At 51.2% G+C, this 23,842-nt stretch overlaps 2 protein-coding genes across 13 annotated transcripts in view; one reads left to right on the top strand and one right to left on the bottom strand.

The window, feature by feature from the left end:
• The window catches only part of Vangl2 (VANGL planar cell polarity protein 2), a 26,658-nt gene extending 7,758 nt beyond the window's left edge, over nt 1–18,900 (bottom strand). Inside the window, exons 1-6 of one of the 12 annotated variants that reach the window (XM_087580288.1) lie at nt 18,190–18,331; nt 13,892–14,001; nt 5,797–5,897; nt 4,074–4,336; nt 3,823–3,943; nt 314–921 (exon numbers count right to left, since the gene is read on the bottom strand). In XM_087580288.1, coding sequence (XP_087436414.1) covers nt 314–921; nt 3,823–3,943; nt 4,074–4,144 — 800 coding nt within the window. In that variant the 5' untranslated portion in view covers nt 4,145–4,336; nt 5,797–5,897; nt 13,892–14,001; nt 18,190–18,331. Of the gene's footprint in view, nt 1–313; nt 922–3,822; nt 3,944–4,073; nt 4,337–5,796; nt 5,898–6,134; nt 8,427–10,207; nt 10,483–13,891; nt 14,002–18,189; nt 18,332–18,612 lie in introns of those variants that run through there. The other 11 variants (XM_087580284.1, XM_087580291.1, XM_087580286.1 and 8 more) reach the window with 11 other exon arrangements.
• Nucleotides 18,607–22,101, top strand: LOC134481533 (uncharacterized). Its single transcript, XM_087581883.1, has 2 exons — nt 18,607–19,146; nt 20,363–22,101. Exons 1-2 carry the CDS (start codon nt 18,730–18,732, stop codon nt 20,441–20,443), a joined length of 498 nt encoding a protein of 165 aa, XP_087438009.1. The 5' UTR covers nt 18,607–18,729; the 3' UTR covers nt 20,444–22,101.
• The last annotated feature ends 1,741 nt before the right edge of the window (nt 22,102–23,842 follow it).

Below are 23,842 nucleotides of genomic sequence, written 5' to 3' on the forward strand. Positions count from 1 at the left end.
CCTATCTTCCTCTTGGCCCATCCTCCTCTGAGAGTCCTGATTTTGAATTGCCTATCACTGCCAGTTCACAACTCCCACTGACATCTTGCCCACAATCCTACATATAACCTTGTTTGTTGTTAGGTTGAAATTGCCACTGAGCTCTTACTGTGTGCAAACTCCCTTCCGCCCAGCCCCCTCTATGTCATCACTTATTGCCCTGCCCCGCTCCCATCGCACCCTCTCCCCTCCCATCCCCACCACCCCCCGCCAAACCTTTCCGGGTCTCATCTTTGTCCTACGGAAGTCCCACTTTACTGCCGCGCACCCATACCTGAGGTGGCCGACATTATAGAAGCGGCTCGCTCCATCTGTGGATCGCACGACCTTGAGCGTGAACTGGGGCTGAAGCTGACGCAGCTCCAGCAGAACTACGGCCAGATAGTGCACGAAGAGTAAAGCATCCACTAGCGAAACGGCAAACTGAACCACGCCCTGGTAGCTGCGCTCCCGGGCGTCCAAGATGCGCACGCCGTAGAAGAGCCAGTAGGAGATAACGAGCAGGAAGACAAGCACCATGAGCAGAGCTCGTAACACGAAGACTCGGGGCAGTGAAGCCTTGGGCCGCCGGAAGAACAGAGCCCAGCTGCCCAGCAGCAGGATGAGCAGCTTGAAGGCCACGGAGATGAAGAGGCCCTCACAGGCGGTCCCACACGGCTCCAGCTCCTCCCGCCACAGCAGTGGAGGCAGCAACAGGAAAGCCAGCGGGGTGAGAAAAGAGAGCAGTGCCAAAATGGCCCCTGCCGCCACGCCCAGGTGGCGGGAACAATCCAACGGGACACTGTCCTCCATGTCCTTGGCGATGCGTGTGAGGTCATCATGGGAGATACTGTGCTCAGAAGTGCCTGTGACCACCGTTGTTGTTTCTCCCCAGTTGTCATCCTACAATCAGGGAGGGGACGGAGAGGAGAAGACAGGTAGAGAAGACAGAGGTGCACGTGGGAAAGGGGACGGAGAGAAAGAAATCAACACATAATACAATCAGAAGTTACTGAGCTTTACTGTGTGCCTGTGTTATCGCTGCAGAAATTGCCATCTAAAAACCCAAGTCCCCGGGGAGCTGCACTGAGGTCAAGGGGTAAGATACAGCAGGTGCAGCGAGGACCCTCGGCGATGACCCTTGAAGCAGAGCACGGGGCAACTGCCAAGGGAGCTTCTCGGGCAGTGACAGTGACCCAAGGGTAGGCCTGCCAGGCAAAACAGACAGTTTCCAGAGAGTGACAGGACCCGAGCTGACCCCACCCCCAGCAGTGGGTGACATGTAAAAAGCTCATCTGAATTTGTGGTTCTTAACCCCAGCTGTGCACAGTAGACTTACCCAGGGAGCTTGGAAAACATACCAATTATGCAAAGTGAGATCTGCTTGTCAACCTTTTTTTTTAAAAAAGCTCCCGAGATGATTATAATGTTCAGCCGAGATTGGGAACTCTGAACTGAACGATCTCTAGGGGCCGCCAGTCAGAATGCACTCTTCCGACCAGCCGACCAGCCGTGTGGAAATCACCTGAGAGCACGTGAGAAAGACCAACCCACAAGCCCATCTCCTATTTACTAAGCCACGATCTGCACTTAAATAAGATGCCCATGAACTGCTCCAACATTCACATTCTAGATGGGCTCTCCCAAGCTTCTTCCGGCTTTTGCAGAAGTCTATGGTTTCAGCAAAAGCCAGAGATAGATATTCAGGGCAAAGATTCCTGAACCAAGGCACCCTGAAGAAAGAGAGAGCCGGGGGATCCATGTGCAGAAAAAAAAAAAAAGAGAGAGAGTGGCTAGGACGGGGAAGTCAAAGTCACTTGGGCAGGCCATGTCGCAATGCCAGGAGCAGACATCTATTCCAGCCAAGTGAGGTGATGCGTGACTGTGAGCACAGAACACAGGAGGCTGAAGCAGGAAGACTGCATGGGCGATCAAACTTAGCCTGGGCCACAGATCAAGACAGTCTTAAAAAGGAAAAAAAAAAAAAAATCAAGGAGCAGTGGTATATGCCTGTAATCCTAGCACTTGGAAGGTGAAGAAAGGTCAAAGGTTCAAAGCCATCCTCAGTTACACTAGAAAATCAAGGCTAGCTGGAGCAACATGAGGCCTTGTCTTTTTAAAAAGAAAAAAAAATCATCTATCCTCCAACCATGAGGAGCTACCGCTCTTTTCTCATTAAGGGAGAAGAGGAGTCAGGAAGATGAGTGAATGATCTAAATAGAATATGGGACACACACTGCAGACTCGGGGTCATCGAGGGTCTCTATAAAGCCAGCTCTGCGTGGTGACCATCTGAATAACCATGGTATAGGCTCTGTGGACATAAGCACGGACAGATGTGCTCCCAGGTGCTCTTCAGAGTGTGGTCCGCTCAAAGCTGTCTCTCTGCAGTGGCTAGAGAGCATCCTACAGAGACGTCCCAAGACCACAAGGACTTTCAGGACCCACAGTTCACCTCCAGCCTGGACGTATGGAGTCCTACCCTAAAGCCCAGGGGATACAAGCTACAGAAATGAGCTACACGGTGCAGGGCAGGAGGCAGCCTGAAAGGGCCAGCGGCTAGAGAGCTGAGGAATCTCCTCTCCAAGGATGAGAGAAGAATTTTGATCTGAATATAGAAGGCAGAAGAGCTGAGCAGTCAGCTGCGGGACTGGAACCACACCCTCACCCAGTGACCCCAGATACACTACCTACCATCTCAAAGATCAAGGCAGGGAACCCCACCCAACAGGAGGTGAGTTTAATCATACCCCAATGCCACTTCAAAAATCCATGAGGCCTGATATTACAGAAAGGAAAGAGTTCCCAATGTCAGACAGGCCCCTGACCCCCCCCCCCCCAGGAACAAGAAGCTACTAAGATACTCCCAAGAAGAACAGGAATAAGACTTGGGCAATCTCAGTGTCACCGCAAATCCTGTCCCTCCTTAATTCCAGGACTGTGTCCTGCCTATTGTCCTCTCTATCCAGGGAGTGCAACGGACCAGAAGTTAGGACAGAAACAACCTCTCACTCTGTCCTAGAGAATTCTTTTCCAAGGTGCCCCCTCTAACTTGCCCTCTTCTGTCTCCCCTAGCTCGACTGACTTCTCCAATCTCTTTTCACTAGGAGCTAGGTGATGCTGTTCCACAAGCTAGCAGCAGAGGGCATACAACTGAGACCCGAGGGGAACCTGGGGCCTACCTATCACCACCTCTGCCCTCCTACTCCAGCCTGCACCAACCTGACTGGCTGACAGGAGCTTCAGAGGAGCAGGGACATTTCTCCTTACTCAGCTAAACCACCTCTGCCTCTGGAGATCAGGTAGAAACTAGTACCTACAAAAGAGTTTCCACTAACATCTAAATTCCCCGAATTCCCTGCAACAAGATCTCACCTTGGAACATGAGACAAAGGGACAGGCACAGTAGCACGCCTGTAATCCCCTCATTTGGGACTCAGAGACAGGAAGATTCTGTTTTTAAAATCAGTCTGGGGGCCAGGCATAGCGGGCAACACCTTTAAATCCAGCACTCAGGAAGCAGGAACAGGCAGAGCTCTGTGAGTTCAATGATAGCTAGGGCTACACTGTAAGACCCTGTCTCCATCAAAAAGGTAGATAAGGTGATCCTGTCTCAAAAATAAACAAAAAGATACTGTTCTTGATCTTGGGTGTGTCCTAGATATCTATCTATCTATCTATCTATCTATCTATCTATCTATCTATCTATCCATCCATCCATCATCTGCACTTGCCCAGGAAACTCCACCTGCCCCAGATGATCAGAAAACGTCTGACCTAAACCACTTTATCCCCAGTGCTCACCCGCTCATCCCCCCTCGTGGACTCATTGTCCAGCAGGGGCTCTCCCGGAGCCTGGATCGTCACTGATTTATCTCCACGACTCCCATCCCGGCTCTTAGAGCGGTGTCGGTCCCGGCGGTCCCTGCAACAGGAAGCCAGAGAAACAGAAGCAAAGGTCAAGAGGGGATTCAAAGTCCCTTCAGCAGCCCCTATCCCTCCACCTCAGCACAGACCACCTCTCTACCGGCCTGATCCACCCCGGCTGTACCCACCTGTGCTTTCTGGAGCTGCGGGAGTGGCCCGACTTGTAGGAATAGCCCGAGTACTGGGACTCGGTGTCCATGGCGTCTGAACGCCGTGCCTTGTAGCGCTCCAGGGCCGCGGGCTGGGGCCTCTTGGGGGGCCCCACAGCCACCTCCTTCAGCACAGGCTTCTTCAGGCCAAGAGGCACCTTTAGGAAGTCAACTGTCACCCTGAGGGACTCTATTTTGCTGGACGAGTGGGCTTATCTCGGAGAAATTCAATCGACAGCTCCCTGAGAAGATAAGGTAACTGCTCAGAGCATAGCTCAGGCTTCCCATAGGGCAGGACACGAGGGGAAAAACATCTCCGAACGCCACCAGAGTCTCAGGTGACCCCAGCCACTCCGTGAGAATACCTCATTCCTGGTTCCTGTTCTGCCCAATAGGTTCAGCCCCTCCGGCTTTGTCAGCTAGAAAGACCCTCCACCCACAGTATTCCAGGCTGGGAAAGATGCTAGCACAGGCTCCAAGGGCAACAAGGACACCCAGAATAAAACAACTTGGGTGCCCCACTGGGAAGAATCAAAGCACTGCTTTCCTGTTCTCAGTCAGGAAGACAGAGACTCAGACACACATGTGTGTGCACAAGCTTCTGAGCACAATCAATCTCTCTCTCTCTCTCTCTCTCTCTCTCTCTCTCTCTCTCTCTCTTTCCTCGCTCTCTCTCGATGGGTGAATGGAGGTAAAGAGTGGCAGCATGGCAGAGTAAAAAACACAAAGAGGCATCTTCCAAAAACCCCTGGGCAAGCACGACAGAAAGACCGAAGCCTATCTCTACTCAGGGCTGCCCGGCAGCTTCCATCTATACAGCGTGGCTTTTCAAGAGCCACCCATCAATTAGCCTTCGGAGCCCAGCCCCAACTCTCACAGATGCCCCAGCTACTCTAGCGACCAATGTCATCTTCTCTGATGCTGGCAACACTAACTCAAGAGGTCCCCATGCCTGAGCACCTCCTGTCTCCACTCTCTGATCAAACAAACCTCTCTAACTCGCGTACACTGAACCATATCCTTTGCTACGTCCTGGATATTGTGGTGTAACTGAGTATAAGGTGGGGGGGGGGGGGGGAGATGCACACTAACAGCCAAGCCAATAAATACAAGCAGCCACTTCGGTGTAAGGGAAGGAAAAGAACACAAGGTTACCCGGCAACGGACAAACGTATCGGGGATTGAAGCCTGTATACTAAGCAAGCACCCTACCTCTGAGCTAACTACATCCCCAGCCCCGTGGAGATACAACTGAATGCTTAGAACCTTGGGAAAAATGACACCTCACCATGCCCAAGAAAGGAAGAAAGAAACCCAAGAAAGGGAGGGAATGACACACCATGGAAGGCAGAGTCAAGAAATGGCTCCATGCAGTTAAGAAACAAGAAGCGGGGCTGGGGATTTAGCTCAGTGGTAGAGCGCTTACCTAGGGAGCGCAAGGCCCTGGGTTCGGTCCCCAGCTCCGAAAAAAAGAAAAGGAAAAAAAAAAAAAAGAAACAAGAAGCCAGGGCTGGAGAGATGGCTCAGTGGATAAGAGCACTGACTGCTCTTCCAGAGGTCCTGAGTTCAAATCCCAGCAACCACATGGTGGCTCACAACTATCCGTAATGGAATCTGATGCCCTCTTCTGGTGTGCCTGAAGCCAGCTACAGTGTACTTATATATAATAAATAAATAAATCTTTAAAAAGAAAAAAACTCACACAGCTCAGAATGGGAGGATATCAGAAGCTGTAGGAGCCACGCAGAGAGTTCCGGTTTTATTTGCAGGTTATCAGGAAGCCTATTGAACTGTGCCAATTTTCTTTGGAAAGAAGAAAAAGCAGAAACTGATCAGTGAGAAGGTCCCACCACAGCAGGAGGACTTGGCCACTAAAACCAAGGAAGACATAAGAAATGGAGTTGCAGAACCAACTAGACCTCATGGGAGATGGGGGGTGGGGAGAAGGCACACCAAAAACACCCAGTCAAGCACACAAAATAAGTAAGTAAAATGTAATTTAAATAATAAAAATAAAAACAAATAAAAAAATAAACCTACCCTGAGCAAGGGAGGAAAAGACGCTGAGCTCTGGGAAGGCAGAGAATTAAAAGAAGCAAGCTTGGGAAGACGGCGTTTATGCGGGAGCATGTGCGGGGAGGAAAAGCAAGCTTGCGGGAAAGGGCTGAGAGTACGCTGCTGAGAGTACGCTGTTCTCCACGCACAAAGCTCACGGCAGTTTTGCAAGAAATGGGCAGTTGCGCATCCAAGGAGCTGGAGTTTGAGCGGAAGGTACGGTCAACATGCAGAGATGCTGCACTGAGCTCAGAAGGGACGCAAGATCTCCAAACTGCACGTGTCCACGAGGACAAGAAGAGCAAGCAGAGAGACTGAGAAGGAAGCCAAGGGGCCAGTAGAGCGAAGTCTCAAGACAGCCAATAAGACAAGTGGAGTTTCCGAAAGGAATAAACACAGCCGGGTCCAACCCTGCTGGGAAGTTCCGGATGTTAAAGCACTGAAACAAACTTGCTTTGTGGTGATACCTCTTCTCCAACGACTTTCCATCCCTCGGACTTGGGGGGAGGGGGAGGGACAGAAGGGGTGATACATAATTATATCCATCTCCCCTCCAGTGGGTAGCAGTAACTGATACCCACCGAGTAAACGAATACGCCTGTCTAACTGAATGCCATTGCGGGGAGATAAGAATCGACGTGAAATCTACTCATCTCTCCTCCTGACAGAGTTATGTGGAGACAATCCGGGAGCCAGTGATTTCGATATCCCCCACATCAAAGCCCCATGTGATACACACATGCTTTGGGGACAGATATACTCCAACAAACCTGAACCTCTCTAAAACAGGGCCACAAACAGGGCCCAGCCCGTGCTCACCCCTCTGTCTACAAATTACATGTTGAGCTCCTCTACCCTTCCCCCGGAGAACCCACTCTACTGGTTCACTCCTGCTCCAGACGGTTATGACCTTACGGCTGTGCCACTTTTGATGTGGTTCCCACCTGGTCCTTCTAGCCTGCCCGTAAAGACTGTGCTTTGCCAGGAGGTAAAGACCAACGGATCACGGAAGGGATGATGAAGTAAAAGGACAAAGAAGGGATACGGATGAGACCCAGACACTGGAACCCACTCCTTCCTCGTCTTCACCCCAAATACCTGCACCCCATCTCAGAGTCAACAGCAAAAGGAGACTGAGATTTACACAAAGAGAAGGTTTAAAACCTGGCTCTCCATGGCTGAGATTCGCGACTGTGGGCAAGCTACTAACCCTCCTGTGCTTATGGGCTGGTGGGCCTTTTGGTGAAACAAGAGGTTGGGGAAGATACCCCCTTCATGGGGTAGCTGCAAGAAACACGGGGATGAAAGAAGCGCTTTCATAGACTGTGTAGCTACTGATAGTTAAGCAATTAATAAGCTCTCAAACTCCAGTCCCCAACCACTTCCTCTGAAACTAGGGAAGGCGGCGGTATAAATAAATCGTGGGACTAAATAAAGAACTCTGGAGCGCACACACCCCAGCCTACTACTTCAAACACACCCAGAAGTGAGGTGAAGCTACTGTTTCCCCTGCAGATAAATTTCAAGCCACACAAGGTGCCAGTCATCTTTCAACTCTGTTCTGAGCTACTTAGCCTGGAGCCCCCTACTTTCCTCCCCAGCCAAAGACAGACCCCGCAGCCCTGGCACACAGAGGGCTGCCCAAAATGCAGCAAAACATGCTCCTCCCTCAGCCACCAAACAGAGGGGTCCCAAAGGATCACAACTTCTGAAGCCTTTGCCTGCTGTCCCTCTGGGTACCCAAGGGAGCTAATCCCAGCATTGGGAAAGGATGAAAAGTAGGTAAAGAGATGGACAGAAGTTCCCCTTTCTGAATCAGTCTCAAGATTCAGGTTTGGAGGGTCTCTCGGGTGGGCAGAGTTCCCAGGAAACAAAGTGGAGGAGGGGATCAGTGGATGAGATCAACAAGTAGAAATGTCAGAGCAGTGAGGAGACAGAAGTCTGGACTTGGCACAGGGCTGAGCTGCGCCCAGCTGAGGGGCAGAGGCTGTAAAAAGCCAATGTGCCCCACTGTTTTTCAACTCGCCCCCCACTCCTCAAGACACAAACACAGGCACTGAGTCCCCTGCTCAAACCAGCCATGGATTATCTGGGGTTAAAAGGAGGCCAAAGAGAAAGGGGGGAGCAGAGAGAGCCCCACACAAAAAGGAGACCCTTCTCCCCTCCAAAGGCCTTTCAGAACTAAAATTAATGGAATGTGTCTCAGTGACATCCCAAGGGAATTGGGAGGAGGGCTGAGGGGAATGTGGGGGCTTTTGTCCCGGCTGCCCAGCTTCTCCCACATTGATCACCATAGCAACCAAAGCCCCCTGTTGCCTAGGTGATGGCAGCCAGGTCCTGGAACCCATACCCAGCATCCAAAGCGAGAAAGGTTATAGAGGTGGGGGAATGGGACAGAGGGGGAGAGAATGGGGTTTCTCCTCTGGCAGCCCCAGCTTTTGTCTGCGCTTGGGATCGGGTTTCTTCATGGAAACAATTGGAGGCCTCAAGAAAATATAAACCGAAAACCTGGCAAGAGGCCCTGGGGTGCAGGGTACATGGGTAGGTAGGGGTGCAGGGTAAACACAGACCAGGACCAACTGACTCTTCCTCAGCTGAGTGGACAGTCAAGTGCTCAGTGTGTGTGTGTGTGTGCGTGTGTGTGTGTGTGTGTGTGTGTGTGTGTGTGCGTGTGCGTGTGCGTGTGCGTGTGTGTGTGTGGTCACTGTGTCCTTTTGTCACTGCTCTAGGCCTGAAGTACAGTTCACGTCCTCAGACCAGGGATGGAGGCATGAGGAAAAACAGAATGAGGGTATCTAAGAAAAAGCAGAAGCCAGGGGAGAGAGGGAAGGAAGGAGTGAATCACAAGTGCACACCTCAAAAGAGGCTAACCCTTCTTCTCCACCAATGTGTGACAGGGGTGGAAGTAGGCCTGTGAGGTGAAAGTACCTGGCCAGAAAGAAGATGAGCCTGGGAAAGTGGAAAAGAAGCTAAAAGTTCTGCTCTGACTGGGGTCTGTCTCTGGTAGGCCCCATTTCCCCTTCTCAGCTGGGGATGAGGAAGGGTAGTCCTGCCTGGACAGTTATTCCTTCGGAGCTCTCCGGAGGAGGCATTCATCTGTTACCACCTCTCTGATTCCTACACAAGAATAGGGGTCTGGCTTGGCCGCCCTTCTGCACCACGACCCATGGTAGGTAAATGACTCCCAAGTTGCACTCTCAAGCAGGGAGGTCCTACTTTGGGAGTAGGGGTAACTTAACTATCTGCCCAGGGGCAGAGCAACTAGTCATAAGGCTGATCATCAAAAAGCAGAACAAAGGTTCAAAAGTTTGCGGACACCATGCTATCCTCAGAGTTTCAAAGATGAGTCCAAACAGGTGGCCCTGTCAGGCAGTAACAGAGACTCTCAAGGCTTTCAATCTGAGTAAAAATACAGACACCTAACTTGGAGCTCTCTGCTTCTGCCCTCTCTCTCCCTCACTGGGGGACAGTGCACTGACCCACCCAGTTCTCAGCAGATGCTATCACTAGCGGAATGGTGACTCAGCCATAAAACCAATCAAGTTTTACAGATAATAAAGTAAGGCCCAGAAGGGCAGTAAATGGCTGCTCAGTGGTCACTACTTCCACCACGGCCCATTCTAGCCTCTCTCTGGTGGGAAAACCTTGCTAGCACTTGGGTTGGAGGGGATCCCCTAAAGGGTGAGCAAATTCTTCAAGCCTCCCTCTGGCTCTGGTTCTTTTATCAGACAACACTGTAAGACGCTGAGGAGAGGGGAAGACTCCATGATTCCTGCCCGGCGCCTTCCACCAGTGACACAGGGTCAGAGGCCAGGCAGCAGGCAGTCCTAAGCCCAACACCAAAGGATCCACCTGCAGAATGGACAGTTTCTGTACCCAACCTGTCACTGCTCCAAAGAACTTTCACACTCCATTCGTCTCCATCCAGCCTTGGACACGGACGAGACTCCACCCCAAGACGCTCACACTAAGATCCTTCCTATCAGAGAAAGAATCAAGGCATAGAATGAGCAAGGACCACAACCACCCTAATCCTTAAAATGGGCTCCCAGACTCACTCATATACCCCCAGAAAAACCCAGTAATTCTTGTGAGAGCGAAGAAGGCAGGATCTCAGGGAGCCCAGTGGGAAGGCTGTAGGACTAGGTGCCCAGGAGCTGGTACCAACAGCCCCACCCCCGTACTGCTAACCAAGCACTCTCCTAGGAGGGCCAGACATGAGCTCACCATCCTCACAGCCCCAGGGTTGGGGCAGGATCCTTCTCCTAGCAGGGGAGGGGCAGAGTAGCAGGGAAGAGTCCACAGATAGGCTCCTGCCAGGGCACCTGATACTGACTGAAAAAAAGCTAGAGAGCAGAGCCCCACCCCTTCCCACCTTCTGTAACTTCTCTCAGTGTAAAGCAGGTATTGGAGAGGGTACCCTACACATCCAGACACTGAAACACACACACACACACACACACACACACTCGCATGCGCACACACACCCTAGTTCCCCTTCTGAAACCTGGAATGGTTCCTGCCTGCCTCACCCAGCTCCACCCACCCTGGCCAGGCAGGTTCTGTAGAGACCTGTTCTCTCTCTGGCACCCCTACCCCCATGCAGCTCTCAGAGTCCCTGCCCCCAATCCAGCACTCACACATATGCTCACAAACACAAGCACACCCACCCCACAGCATCCCATCCCCTAGTTTCCCATCCCTGAGACCCACCCCTGGTCAATCATGGGCAGGATGTTGAGGGATGAATATTCCCTTTGGCATCTTTCCCAGGCTGAGGCTATAGGGAGAGAGAGGACACAGAGGTAACCAGGACTGAAATGCCAGGATGCTCTATTTCATTTCCCCCACCCACAGGGGTTTGAGCTGCTGTCTCCCAGGCTGTGGCAGAGGGGGCCCCTCCCCCACGAACCAGGTGAGGTGTGGAAGGACTAAGCCGGAAGATAGGAGAAGGGCAATAGGAAGTACGTGACCTGTGCTGACTGACCCACAGGCCTACTTCCTACACACCCAGTCCAACAAAATGCCACCCCGTCTTTCAGTCCTAAGTAGGCCTCAACTGTCCCTGGACCTAAGAGATATCAAAGTCTGCTCGCCCAGCTCTTGCCTCAAGGCAGGAAGTTATTTAGGAAGGGGAAGTCAGCCAGCCTCAGGCTGGCAATGTGGACCAGGAGAGCTGAGACTTGGGGAAAGAGTGTGTGGAAGAAAGACATATGGGACATTGTGGGTGAAGGCAGGATCGTATGGGGAAGCAGTAGAGTGAGCCTCAAGGTGTGAGACCAATGTGTGTGGGGTGTGTGTGTGTGTGTGTGTGTGTGTGTGTGTGTGTGTGTGTGTGTGTGTTGGGGGGAGGGAGGGCTGGGTTTCTCCATAAAACCTCCTCCACCTACCTCAGCCCAGGGCCACTCATATCGAGGAACACGGAGAGGGCCAAAAGAGTTGCAATCAGCCTCCGCCCTCCTGACAACACCCGCCTCCCTCACCCGAGCTTCTCACTCTTTCTGAAGATTAGCAACTCCCCCATCCTTCTAGGCGCCACTTCCATTCCTGGAGTAGAGCAGGTGACAAGATACGTGTTTCTGTTCACACTTGGCTGGTCTTTGAGTTACCACATCAGACCTCGGGCTCAGCGCCTGTTTCTGTCTGACCTCCTCCCTCACCCTAAAAAGCCAGATCCCACATTCGCAAACCCCCTCTTGCCTTCTGTCCAGGCTGGGAATTGCCAGGCACTGGCAAGAGTAGAACTTGAAGTCCTACAGTTATGACAGGGAGAAAAACCACACAACTGCAGGTCCCTCTCCACAACAGTGATGGCCGGGTCCCTCTCCACAAAGACTCCCTGATTTAGGGTGGTGAGCTTAAGTCTCTGCTGAGTGAGGCTCCTACTCCACCCAGGAAGGAAGAACTTCAGCTCCCACAGGAGCCCTGCAGTGTCTTAGACATGAGGAGCTCCTCCTGGCAAAAGGCGGAGCTCCTCCACAAGAACGCACGGATTCTCATCCTTAGAGGTCTCTCCTGGTCAGGCTATATAGATTTGTGCCAGCTTTCCGAGGGGGACAAGGGATTAACCACATTCGAGATTAAAGTCAACACTGAGCAATCAGAACAAAGATGGCATCATGGAAAGACAAAGGGACTTTGGGAAAAGGAAGCCCAAAGAGCAAAGAAATCACAGAGAGCAAGAACAGCAGTTAGGAGCTACACCACCTCTGAAGAACTTCTTGCCTTCTCTAAGCTTGTTTTCCTGTCTGTAAAATGGGGACAATTAAAGTGTCTATTTAAAGAAAAAAAAATGGGGACAATAGTTTTCCCTATAATAATGTATCCAGTAAATCGCAGAAGCTGAAACACAGAAAGCACTCAATGAGGCACAGGTGGGATGGCCACAGGCCTCTGTGATCCCAGCACTTGAGAGGCAGAGACAAGCAGATCTCTGAGTGTGAGGCCAATCTGGTCTGCAAAGGAAGTTTCAGGCCAGTCAGGGCCACACAGTGAGACCCTGCCTCGAAAAACAAAAACAAAAGAGAAAGAAAGAAAGGAAGGAAGGAAGGAAGGAAGGAAGGAAGGAAGGAAGGAAGGAAGGAAGGGAGGGAGGGAGGGAGGGAGGGAGGGAAAGGTAGGTAAGAGGTAAATAGACAAATAGATGGATAGGTTAGACACTGATGCTCAGGGCCAGAGATGGCTCAGCGGTTAACAGCACTGGCTGCTCTTTCAAGAGGACACAAGTTCAATACCCGGCACCCACATGGCAGCTCGTAACTCCCTGCAACTCTTGTTCCAGGGAAACTAACACCCTCGCACAAACATACATGCAGGCCAAACACCAATGGACATAAGAAATACAAACTAGGGGTTGGGGATTTGGCTCAGTGGTAGAGCGCTTGCCTAGCAAGCGCAAGGCCCTGGGTTCAATCCCCAGCTCCGAAAAAAAGAATAGAAAAAAAAAAAGAAATACAAACTAATAAACTGTTTTTTTAAAATCGATGGTACAGTGTGGGTCTTCCAGCGTTTAGATACTGTGCAGCCAAGCCTTCTGCTTCCTTTCCTTCTTGTCTCATTATGAAAAGTAGATTCCTCTCACAAGGAAGAACCATCTTTGGATGCAGAGATGGCCCCTCCCCAACAGGGGCGTGGGCCAGGAACTAATCGCAGACAGATCCATCCCCTGTCTCAGGGACTCTTTGATCCCCCAGCTTCTCTCTCTCCTCCTCCCTCTTCCTCAGTGAGGTCAGGCCTAGGACCCAATGGCTTCCCACTCTTTTCCAGTCTCTCATCCTAGCTATTCATCGATGGGCAGGGAAGGAGGCTCCAAGCCTCCTACCCCACCCCAGCCCCCAGACACTGCCCCTCTCCCCTCTCAGGGCCCCACCCTGATTACCAGGATAACTCCAGCACTGCGGATTCCAAGCTTGCTTTTCCCAAACCCACTCCCAGCTGTCTTGTCTGTAATTACCAACCTTGCCAGGGGCATAAGGTTGGCACTGCAACAGCTCATTTCCAAAGGGCCCCACCGTAGAAGCCTCTGCCTCCCACTCTGCACTAAGCAGGAGGGTGGGGGAGAGAAGAGATACGAAGGTCCTGCCTGGCACTGCAGTCCTAGCCAGATCACCACGGAGAAGGCGACGAAGGGCTGTCAAAGGCCAAAGAGGATAGAGAGAGTCCATCTGCACATACGCTATCAAAGCGGACAGAGTCCATCTGCACATCTGCTATCAAACCACATGGAGCACAGGGTTACCCACCTGTAGAGTATGAGAGGTTTCGGGTCAACTCAGAGAGAGAGGAGGTTGACCAGAGGCAAAGCAGGAAGATGAATCGCACAGGGATCAGAGTAGAAGCACCCAGGTGGGAGCTGCCAGGAAAGAGGAGGAAAGGGTGGGTTAAAGAAAATAATAATCTGACAATATATCCCAGCCTCTCCTCTCCTTGATGCCTACACCTCCACCACAAAATACCACAGAACAGGAAAGGGAAGGAAGGGGAAGGGAAGGGAGGGGGAGGGAAGAGAAGGGAAGGGAAGGAAAGGGAGGGGAAGTTGAAGGAAGGGGAAGGGAAGGGATCATTAACCTTGTTTTACAGCTAGGGAGACTGAGGCCACAACTCCACTTTGTACTTCCAGATCCAGCACTACCCCACAGACGCCCTCACGCATGCTCAGTCTCAACCAAACAAGCCCCTCAGCTCCCTCCCCACCTTCCTCTCCTTTAAAAATGGTTAGGGACGGCCAAGCATCATGGAGCAGGACTTTAATACCTGCCCTCAGGAGCCAGAGAGGCAGGCAGGTCTCTACAAGTTCCAGGCCAATCTGGTCTACACAGCGATTTCCAGGCCAGCCCAAGATCAAAAGCAAAACCTTGCCTCAAAATAAATAAATAAATGAACAAATAAACAGATAAATAAATAATAAATGGGAACAGCCAAGGAATATCCGAGTAGTAGATAGTATCACTAAGCCATAAGAAGCACCACATATGCTGTGAATACATAATGTACATGCATAAGTATGTACGTGTGTACATGCGTGTGTACATACATAATACATATGACTGAGCCTTGCAAACATTCTGAGAAGAGGAAGCCAGACATAAAATGATGAAGTGTAAAGGAAAAAGCCAGAACAGGTAACTCCATGGAGACAGAAGGTAGGTTGAGGGTAGCCAAGGGCTAAACAAGAGGGCACTGGAAACAACGGTTTAATATGTCCCCAGTTCTTTTCGGAGCTAGTGAAAATGTTCCACAACTACACAGAGATGGTTGAATCGCATTGTGTGCGCGCCAAGCCCCATTCTCTCGAAAGAAGTTCATTGCGTGTTAACTTTTAACAGTGGCCAACACATCTCCTTCAGGAACCTTGCCCAATACTGCTCCTCAGAACCAAACTCTGCCGCAAAGGCCTCCAGAATACACCTCCGTACGGAACTTGGGGGTTCCGGGGATCGACATGTCCAAGCGTGTTTCCCCTGTGAACAGTGTCTCTTCCCCACTCCATCCCCCGGGTTTCACACAGCTCCTGGCAGAGAGTGGACTGTGCTGAATGTGGTCTGCCAAATGAGAGTACAACATACAGCCTCACTCCGCTGCCCTACTGCCCAGACCTCCGTTCCTTACCTACTGCATCTGTGGATCAAAATCCAAGCCACAACAGCCAGGATTTACTAAGTCAGTTCCCCTGTGCCGGACACTGAAGAACACTTTCTTCCCAGGTTATTTCACTGGGTCGTCATAAACCTACGAGGTGGGACCTATCACCAACCGCATGTACAGGTGAGGCTTCCAAAAGTTAGCCGTTTTGTCTCGGGTCACAGAATTGGGATGCAGCGAAGCTAGAAGTTCAGAGCAAACTGTCATCAAAGGAGAGAGGTCTCAGTGCAGGCTGGGGACTTAGGATTCCTTGTGGATGGGGGTCAGTGTGGGCTTGGAGGATGGTGTCTTAAAAAGCCCAGGAGGCTGAGGAATGAAGCATGAGGTCATACAGCTCTTAGCACTGAGTGAAACTCTTCCTTTGGGCCTCATAGTGTAGGAGCCAGCAAAGGAGAAAAGTAGAGTTCCTAAGCCTCAGAGGGAATGAAGGACGGGGAAAAGGGATGGTCTTCCTCCTCAAGACCTCCAGGGAGCAGAGGAAAAGACACCAGAGAAGGCAGCCCCATGAGGGAGTTCGAGAAAGTACAAAGCAGGACCCAGACAATAGAGAAGGAGGGGCCAGTGTGGCCACTGGTTCCCAGTCTGGAAGCACTCTTTGAAATGGCACTTCCTATTGTCTGACCACAATTCCTCCTCCTTGGAAGACAACTCCTACTGGTAGGGAGCATACACTGAGCAAACAAGGTATGCAGAAAGCCTTGGACAGGGGCACCTTGCAGTCCCTGGGAAAAACCATCTGATAGGTGTCTGGTTTGAAGAAATGGAACGCTGGCCAGGGGCAGCCTTTTCATAGCCTTCTCTTCCTACTCCAAGGTTGTCTAAACCTCTCCCCAGGCGTTAGGATGGGTAGGATCTCTGAGGGCTAAAGATGGAACATTCCAGCTGCACTCGAGACCAACATGAGAGACCAGCATTCCAGTTGCAATTACCCAGGGCCCTAATGGGCATGTGCAACTCCAGCCCCTGTGTTAAAACCAGAGACTCCGCCTAACTAACCTCTGGCAGCAAGGAGGAGTTAAGAACATGCAGCTGGGAAGAAGGCTTGGGTCCCAGAGGAAATGATCCCCTCACCCCAGTCTTCCCTTCACCCCAAAAGAGAATGAACAAGGGCCAAGAGAAAAGGAGGTAGCTGCTACTTCTCAGAGAAAGAGATGTCTACTCCCCAGTCTGACTTCCAACCAATCTCACGATGGTGAATACAGACCACCCTTTCCCCACCAAGTGGACATCTGCTCTCTCGAAAGCTCAACTCCAACACACACACACACATTCATGCAGAAACACTCATACACACACAACTCACATTTTCATACACGTACATACACAAACACATACACACGCACACTCTCAGACACACATGCATGCACACATGCACACACACACACACACACACACACACACACACACACACTCCATCCAGAGTGTGCTTCTAATAAAGAAACTGCAGGATAAACTAATCGGACACACTTGCAGAAACTCCCAGAGAAGCACCCCATGTCACTTTCTCCATCCTACTGCCTCCTACCAGGTCTCGTGCCTTGGTCTATGCTTCTTCTAGCCTCCAGCCCACACCCCTCATGATCCGAGGGTCAGGGCAGAGTTGGAGGGCTCTGAAGTAGCCACCTTCAAGATGGCTTTCCACAACAGCCGTGGCCTCAGAGAGAGTAACTGGGTCAGAGAGGCCAAGCATATGGCCTCAGAGGGCACTAAAGCCTATGACAGCAAAGAAGACCACTATTATGTCCTTGACTCCTAAATCCCAAAATTCCTTTAAGACTACAAGGCTCTTCCACCTCCCCATTCCCCACAAAACACCATCTTCCAGAAAAGTCTATCTCCCTAAATAAGCATCAACTAAGGCAACTCACTACCCCCCCTTCTCCCAATGCACAATCCACACAAGGGTCTCACATATTGGAGACACTACCCTTGGACATAGGCAGGGCCATTGAAATCCTGCAGATAGCCTTCCCTGTGGGCTTTTTGCCAAGAAAATCTGCCTGCAGAGACAAGAGGTACCACCAATACACACTCAAAATACACAGGTACATATTTATCCATCAGTACAGGTTACAAGAGCACAGATTCACACACACACACACACACACACACACACACCCCTTCCCACCACACATGTGCACACACAGCTACCCACATATAAACCTACCACCCATTCTGCTCTTATAAACCCACCTTCTCTAATACCTGTCCACCTCTTTCCCATAAGTCCCTCTCTCAGCACACACACACACACACACACACACACACACACACACACACACACCTTCCCTTTAGTATACACACAAATACATACCCAAATACACAGCAGATGTGTGGTCAGCTCTCTCTCTCTCTCTCTCTCTCTCTCTCTCTCTCTCTCTCTCCCTCTCTCTCTCTCTCTCTCTCTCTCTCTCTCTCTCTCTCACACACACACACACACACACACAGAGAGAGAGAGAGAGAGAGAGAGAGAGAGAGAGAGAGAGAGAGAGAGAGATCTACACATTCAAACCCAGGGCCCACCTGCAGGAACACGCAGCACATCAAGGCGTATGCACACATACACACAAAAACAAAGAATCATGCATACCGATCTCCCAACCAACCCTTAAAACTCACTATGCAGTGCTTAGGACCTTCGATGAGTAAATAGGACAAGGGACAGATATGATGTCGTTGGTTCCCCCACACACACCCCGACACACATTCACCAGTATCGCTGCAAGTCCCATCCTTGGGACTTACACACACACACACACACACACACACACACACACACACACACACACACACACACACTGCTGTGCGGGGCTATCTCTCAGGGATCCACTCTATACCCTAAACACATACCTGCCCCTTCCTCCCCACACTCCAAAGGTGTGTATGCATCCCTACATACCTTCAGCTTCCAATACCTCCAGCCTCCGATCCTTCCACGGCCTCTCCCACCACCTCCAACACACGCTTCCCAATTCCCGGCTTCAATGGGTTCCCTTGGGATCGTTCAGGCGCCCGCCCCGGGCCCCCCGGCCCAGGAAAGTCCCCGGCTCTTAAGGCCTGGGCTCCGCCCCTTCCCCATGCGCCCCTTCCCCTCCCCAAAGTTGGGGTTACTCCGCTGTGCAGTGGGGGACAGACCGGAAGGAGGTTGCCTCAAGCCCCCCTTCCCCCAGAAGCCACCCTGCTTTTTCCAGGGCCGGGCGCTCCCTGGTCTTTTGCATGGTTTCCTTCTTTTTCTGTTGCTTTCTTTCTTTCTTTCCTTTTTTTTTTTTTTTTTTTTTTTTTTTTGCAAACTTTGCCCGCGCCCCCGCGGCCCGCCACTCACCCGCCGCTGCGAAAAGCCGGGTGGACTGGGCGCACGCCCCGCTCCGCTCCGCGCCTTTGTATCCGCAGCGCACCGGGTCGTTCCGAACTCCGCGCTCCAGAACCGGCAGCGCGGGCGATGGGGGTTGACGAGGGGGCTCCTGAGGTGGCTCACCCCGGCTCCGTCCCAGACCACTCGGCTGTTTCCCCCTCGAGGCCCCGGGGACAGGGGGCCGGGGGAACTGCAGGGCGCTCAGGCTCCCATGGCGGGACCCAGGACCAAGCAATCGGGGATCAGGAATCAGATCTGGAGCCGGCGGCGGAGGGGGAGGGGATCAGAGGGGGAGGGGACCAGAAGGGGGCAGGGGGCGGGGAGCGAGCTCCCAGGTGCCGCCTCCCGGCTGTTCCCGCAGCCGCCGCCCCTCCCGCTGCTGCGTCCATTGTCTGCGGCCCGGCTCTTCCCCGAGTCGCCGCACCCCCAGCCCTGCGCCTAGCCATGCCCTGCGCCCTCTGGATCCTGGGAATCTGCGCCTGGCTTGCAGACCTGGCCAGGAAGGTATGCTTGATGCTGCCTCGGTTCTTGGCTTTGGTCCAGCCCGCAGCCCTTCTTGGAGCTGTCTTCTTCGACCCTCGATTGCGATTCAAGACCTTTCCTCCAGGCCCTGATGCTGGCCATAGTCTCTTCTTTGGGACCACAAACCTGGCCTCACAAACTCCAGTGGAATCTGACACGTGGGAAGATTGGTCCCCTCCGGCCTAGAGCTGCGAAAAGGGTCATCCCCGATATTAATTAGTGACAAGAGACAGGCCCCTCTCCCATGTATACGGTATTTCCCTGACACCATACCCCCCTTCTTCCAAAAATAATTTAATTACTCGGTGTTCTAGCTGTGAGCGAAGACCGCCTAGTCAGACTGGGACGCTCACTCATTAACACATTTTCCTCCCCTCTGGTTTGAGTGTTGGGATTAATTACAAAGGGAATCCTGCCCTGGGGGGGAGGGGGAGGGGGAAGAGACGACTACGAGGGCCCTGGGACTTTGGGCAGTGGAGGAGAGGGGAGCCTTCTCCCAGGAAGCCTAGAGTTAAAAGAAACTCCTGAGTCAGTGTGGAACTCCAAGCTCTCCACCATAGAACTTTTGGGTAGTTTAGCTTTGCAGGTAGGACCCAAGGATTGTAGGTTAGCACAAAATATCTGGCACATTTAAGGCATTTCCACCTCAGAGCACACTAAGAAACAAACCAGTTAGAGTTGCTAAAGTGCCTAGGAATCCAACAGGGGTGAGCCCACCATAAAGTGGCTGTGGGAAGGCCAGGTTGCCCCCGGAGTGAGTGAAAGCAAACGTATTATTACATTGCCGCTAGTGTTATTTACCCTGTAACCTGCCACTTACCTAGAACAGTGCCGCTTCAAAAGCATCTTCTCACACGTCCGCACGCCCCCACCACCTCCACCTTTCAATTCTGATACCTGCCCCTCCCAACCCTGTGATTAAGAAATCCCAGAGAAGGCGACTCCCAGCCTCCGTTCCTTCCTAAAACTCAGTCACATCTAAAGAGTCCCCAAGTGAGGACAGATTGTCTTTGCCCGCAAATGGCTGTTCAAAGGTGGGGAATCTAAACAAACCCCTCCCTTCTGTTTTGCCCAAACCCTTGTTTCTCTTCGGTCGCTGTTCACACGCGTTAACTAAGAAGACCCGAAATAACAGCCATAGTTTCAAGTACCACAGTCTGTGCAAACGGGATGACCTTCATCTACCTATGTCTACCAGGTGCCAGGCACTGGACTGCTCTGGGGATTCTGTAACCGCACCAGGAATGCAAAGGAAGAGCAGGACATCGGGAGACGGTAAAAGGAGACAGAAAGACCTCAGAGTTCCCTTACCTGTCCAAAGCACACCTCCGATGTCAGCACTGGTTTATGACTTGACAGTGTTGGAGCTGCCGCACACAGTAGGATTGCTTACATTTAGTGTAAATTAGACTCTCCTGCTGCCAGCTTGCTTCCCAGTCTGGAGAAGGCCCCAAAGAATTGGAATTACAAAGGACTTTGTAGACTGGCCCCAGATAAAGCTTGAAATGGAAGTCAAGATGTCATGTAAATACAGGAGACTTTAGGTTTTTGACGTCCATTGGGAATGACACTGGGATTCACTCAGTTCTTCCTCTCCTTGGAGGATGAGGTTCAGAAATTACATCTGCAGGGAGAACACTGCCTTATAGAGGTTTCTGACATTAAATGTAATCATTCTAGTGTGTCCTATCCAACAGCTCTCGGGTCAAGCTTCCACCCTCGCCCTTAGGATGAATGTCACACATCCTCAAATCACAGAATAGTGAAGCCAAGACCCAAAGACAAGGGTCATGCATTCAGGCCTCAGCTTAGTTCTTTAGAAAGAAGAAGAGCACCCAGGTAGGTGACGTCTAACCACAATTTTCCCTAGGAGGACAACACGCAGAAGCAGAGGGAGGCTGGAAACCAGGGAGGCCAGGAACCTGAAGGGATACATAGGGGACAAATGGACATTGGGGTTTTGTTCCTTTCCTTATATAGGTCTCTACTGGTAGTCAAGCTAGCTTAGAATGTAAAGCCCTCCTGTCAGGGATTGAGAATGAATGGAAATCTGCAACTGATGGGGGATGGGGGGGTAGGGGTTATCTCCAGGATGAGACAGACCTGGGATAAGGGAGAGGGAGGCAACTAAGAATCAATGGAGGTGTTCATAGCAGTGATCCACAACATTGGGGAACCTGAAGAGGCTACAGGAGGTGGCAGGAACCTTAGTGGAGCAATAAGGACACCAACCCACCCACAAAACTTTTGACTCAAAATTTATCCTGTCTACAACAAATTCAGGGACAGGGCCTGGAGCAGAAGCTTACAGAATAGGCCAACCAATAACTGGCCCAACCAGAGACCCATCCCATAGGCAAGCACCAATCCCTGACACTACTAATGAGACTCTGTTATTCTCACAGACAGGAGCCTAGCATGGCTGCCCTCTGAGAGGCTCCACCCAACAGCTGACTCAGACAGAGGCAGAGACCCACAGCTAAACAGTGGATGGAGCCTGGGGACTCTTATGGAAGAACAAGAAGGATTGCAGGCCCCGGACGGCTTAGGGTCTCCACAGGAAGACCAGCAGTTAACTAACCTGGACTCTTGGGGCTCTCAGAGACTGAATCACCAATCACAGAGCACACACAGGCTGGACCTAGGCCTCCCCACACATATGTAGCAGATGTGAAGCTTGGTCTTCATATGGGTCCTGAACAACTGGAGTGGGGGCTGACCCAAAAACTGTTGTCTGTATGTGGGATATGTTCTTCTAGCTGGGCTGCCTTGTCTGGCCTCTGTGCCTAGCCTCAAAGAGAACCGATATGCCAGGGTAAGGGGGATACCCAGGAGGACCCCCACCTGCTCAGAGGAGAAGGGGAGAGGAAGGTGGGAGAATGATTGTGGGAGGGGTGACTGGGAGGGGGCAGTGAGTGGAATGCAAATTGAATAAGTAAAATAAGAAATAATAATTTTAAAAAAAAATAAAACCCCAGACTAGAAAGATGGCTTGGTAGTTAAGAGACTGCCCTTCTGGAGTTGGGGATTTAGCTCAGTGGTAGAGTGCTTACCTAGCAAGCGCAAGGCCCTGGGTTTGGTCCCCAGCTCCGGAAAAAAAAGAAAAGAGAGAGAGAAAAAAAAAAGAGAGAGACTGCTCTTCCTGAGGTCCTGAGTTCAATTCCCAGCAACCGCATGGTGGCTCACAACCATCTGTAATGGGATGCAATGTCCTCTTCTGGTGTGTCTAAGGGGAGCAGCAGTGTGCTCACATGCATTAAATAAATAAATCTTTTTTTTGTTTGTTTGTTTGGGGTTTTTTTTTGTTTTTTGTTTTGTTTTTTTCCCGGAGCTGGGAACCGAACCCAGGGCCTCGAGCTTGCTAGGCAAGCGCTCTACCGCTGACCTAAATCCCCAATCCCCAAATAAATCTTAAAAAGAAAAGTAAAGGGGCTGGGGATTTAGCTCAGTGGTAGAGCGCTTACCTAGGAAGCGCAAGGCCCTGGGTTCGGTCCCCAGCTCCAAAAAAAAGAACCCCAAAAAAAAGAAAAGAAAAGAAAAGAAAAGTAAAAGTCTCCTCTCTTAGCTTCCCAAATACCACCATGTCTGGCTTACCATTCTTGGATGTTGAATGCACAGACACTTACTTTTTCTTCAAACCTCAATTCTATTCATGTAAAAGCCGGTGATGAGATAAGAGAAACCCCTCCATATATCCACAGTGCCCCAGTGAATTTCTAGTCAAGCTTCCTGTCCCTCCGTGTTCCATGCCTAGGGCACCCCTCTTTCAGGAATCTTGTTCAGGGAGGGAGACTCCTAGTCAAGGAGTCACGGCCTTCAGTGACTTGTTTAACTTCTCACCAGTTCATGGGCTTGGACAGCAAGAATGGACCAGGCAGACATCCCAGAGGTTTCCCACAAAACCTTGAGAGGTTTCGTCTATCAGGGGAGATTTAATGAGCTCAAATCCCCCAGAAGTGCAGTTACAAACAGTTACCAACCACCAGGCGGATGCTAGAATCAAATCTTGAAGAGCATCCAGTGCTCCTGACCTGAGTCATCTCTCCAGCCCTCAAGAGATCTCTTAAGGGACTACAACATAACCCTTAACATTAGAAATGAAGACACACACACAATGAAAAACACAGCTTAGCCGGGGGCCACTATTGCAAACCTATGCTCCCAACCACCTGGGAGAGTGTCCAAAGGATGACTAAGGTCTAGGAATGCAAGGCCAGCCTAAAGGCCATAGCAAGACCCTGTCTCGGAAGCAGGGGCACGAGTGGGGTTAGAAGACATAGTAACCCCATGGCAGAGGTCATGAGGCCTTGGAATAGGTCATAAAACTATTCTAAAAATACTATTTATAAGAGCATAAAACATATACAATGTGAATAAAATAAAATGTTTAGGGTTACATCTAACAGAAGACGTCCAAGTCAAGTTCACTGAAAGCGACAAAGCACAAATCAGAACCATCGAGGAGGATCTAAATCAATGGAGCGGTGCACACTTTCGTGGATTAAAAGACAAGGTAATATTAAGATTTTAATTTCCAGCTGGGTGTGATGGTACACACCTGAAACCCCAGCATGTGGGGGGCCAAGGCAGGAGGATCAGCAAGGGATTTGTCTCAAAATATTAGAGAGAGGGCTGGAGAGAAGGCTGAAGAGATGGCTCAGTGGTTAAGAGCACTGAC

The sequence above is a fragment of the Rattus norvegicus genome, chromosome 13 (genome assembly GCF_021556685.1).
Source record: "Rattus norvegicus strain SHRSP/BbbUtx chromosome 13, alternate assembly SHRSP_T2T, whole genome shotgun sequence".
Classification (NCBI taxonomy): domain Eukaryota; kingdom Metazoa; phylum Chordata; class Mammalia; order Rodentia; family Muridae; genus Rattus; species Rattus norvegicus.